Source organism: Sphaeroforma arctica, assembly GCF_001186125.1.
Source record: "Sphaeroforma arctica JP610 unplaced genomic scaffold supercont1.5656, whole genome shotgun sequence".
In the NCBI taxonomy this organism is placed as follows: domain Eukaryota; class Ichthyosporea; order Ichthyophonida; genus Sphaeroforma; species Sphaeroforma arctica.
In genome coordinates this window covers 1-1,896 of record NW_014034902.1, presented here as the reverse complement: position 1 = coordinate 1,896, position 1,896 = coordinate 1, and the positions used below count along the sequence as shown (strand labels likewise).

Sequence of the window (1,896 nt, the reverse complement as noted above, 5' to 3'; positions counted from 1 at the left end):
ACGACACACAAATATATATATATATATATATATATATATATATATATATCTACTATAAACACAATACATACATGCGTAAATCTTATAAATGTACTACAAAGCCATACGTTTAGGCTCGTATTTCACAATAACCGAAGAAACAAATAATTCTTACTACATACATGCATGTGTCTAGTACGTATCATTTAAAGCTTTACCTATAACCTCGCGTGTTTCAGCATCCGAATCATCAAGTTTCTACAAAAAGATACAATACAGTGCCATACCTATAGGCACATGCGTCGCAACATCCGAGTTATCCAGTAGTCCTTCAGTCTCCGGTTCAGTCACCTGGTCAAATTCATCATCGTCTAGATCATGCGCACCTCGGTGTGGATTTAACAAATACACCCGGCCTATTGCAGCCATTAATAGTCCTACCAGCGGGGTCATACGGAATGCCCATCGCCAACCAAACATTGATCCAATGACTCCGCCAGAGTATCCCATGGCACCGCCTAAGGTTTCAGGAAAAGAAACGAAGGCGTTGGGACAGGATGCAACTAAGGTATATAATTTTCCAGCAATCGCGAAATGCTTGAATATGTAAATCTGATGCACACGGATCCAGATAGGAAGGAGAGGATATTTTACGTTTGAGTGAGATGCACAAGTTTTACTTCAGCACAATATGCCACGCAAATGTAGTCTATTCGTAGGACAAAATGTCAAATATTTAGTTCTAAAATAAAGGACTCGCAATCACAGTATCTGCACATTATAGACGATTAGACTTGCTAGTCTTCTATATAATACAGAACACGCGTTCAATTATCGGGCCTGTCTAAACATATAAAGTTTTGATTGTATTTTACAGATGAGTAACAGGCTTTCTTAATTTTTCATCGTATCTTAGGTGTTGATAAACTGAAAAACAAATACTGATTCAAACCCGCGCATAGTTTAAGACTCTGCTCAGTATACATACATACTTGTATATCATTGAATCCATAACATAGCGGCATCGTGAATCATCTTGAATCGACGATGCTGTATATATATCTGAGCTTCTACACATGTGCAACCCTCCCCCAATTAGCCTTACTCGTTTTTGCCTTTAGCAACAAGATTGAGCAATGAAGTTAAAAAGTAGAGCTAAAAACATCTGCCAGCTTGACACACCCAACAATTGAATACACATGCGTTAGGGATGGAACACTAATGGAAATGCATATCATGTTCCGAAATGCACATTCCAGTCAGACACATGAACCGCATACAACTTACCGAGTGGAATTCCTATGTAGAACAAGGCCAACGCTTTGGTCCTGGTCCTCAGTGGGTACATGTCAGCAATGACTGTGGGGGCTATGGTGGCATATGATGCCTCGCCAACACCCACTAGCGCTCTACAAACCAATAGCTGTGATTGTATTTGTTTTTAGATTGGCATGATATTAAAGTTGTTGTGCATAGAATGTACAGAAACAAGTAGGCCCGATATACATCGTACGTATCGATAGGAATTAAGCAAGGAGCCCGGACATCTTCTTGACTACATCTGAAGTACAGTAAGCAGTTACACCCACCACAGACTCATGTGCTAGGTCGACAGATGAATCTCTGAAATAAGACAGAACTTTCAGTACGTGCTAAATAAGAAAATTAGACTTCTCTTAATTTCCGTTGAAACCAGATACACTTATGATAGCGTGGACGGCTTGATCTGAATCTCTCCAATATATGACATTGAACGACGACAAATGAATCGATATGATACCTGCTCGTAAGTATTGCAGAATGAGCACAGCAGGGTGCTTAAGCTCCAAAATACGATCCCCGCGCAGATAATGGTGCGTCGATTGTAGCGATCCCCGAGGTATCCAAAAAACCGGGGCAAGGCACACAGGGGATAGG

At 40.4% G+C, this 1,896-nt stretch overlaps 1 protein-coding gene across 1 annotated transcript; it reads right to left on the bottom strand.

Moving 5' to 3' along the window:
* Positions 1-276: 276 nt before the first annotated feature.
* On the bottom strand, positions 277-489 carry SARC_15126 (hypothetical protein; the record flags this gene model as incomplete). The annotated part of the gene is made up of 1 exon (XM_014290747.1): positions 277-489. A coding segment is annotated over one exon (213 nt), but the record flags the coding sequence as incomplete, so codon positions are not given.
* Between the last annotated feature and the right edge of the window lie 1,407 nt (positions 490-1,896).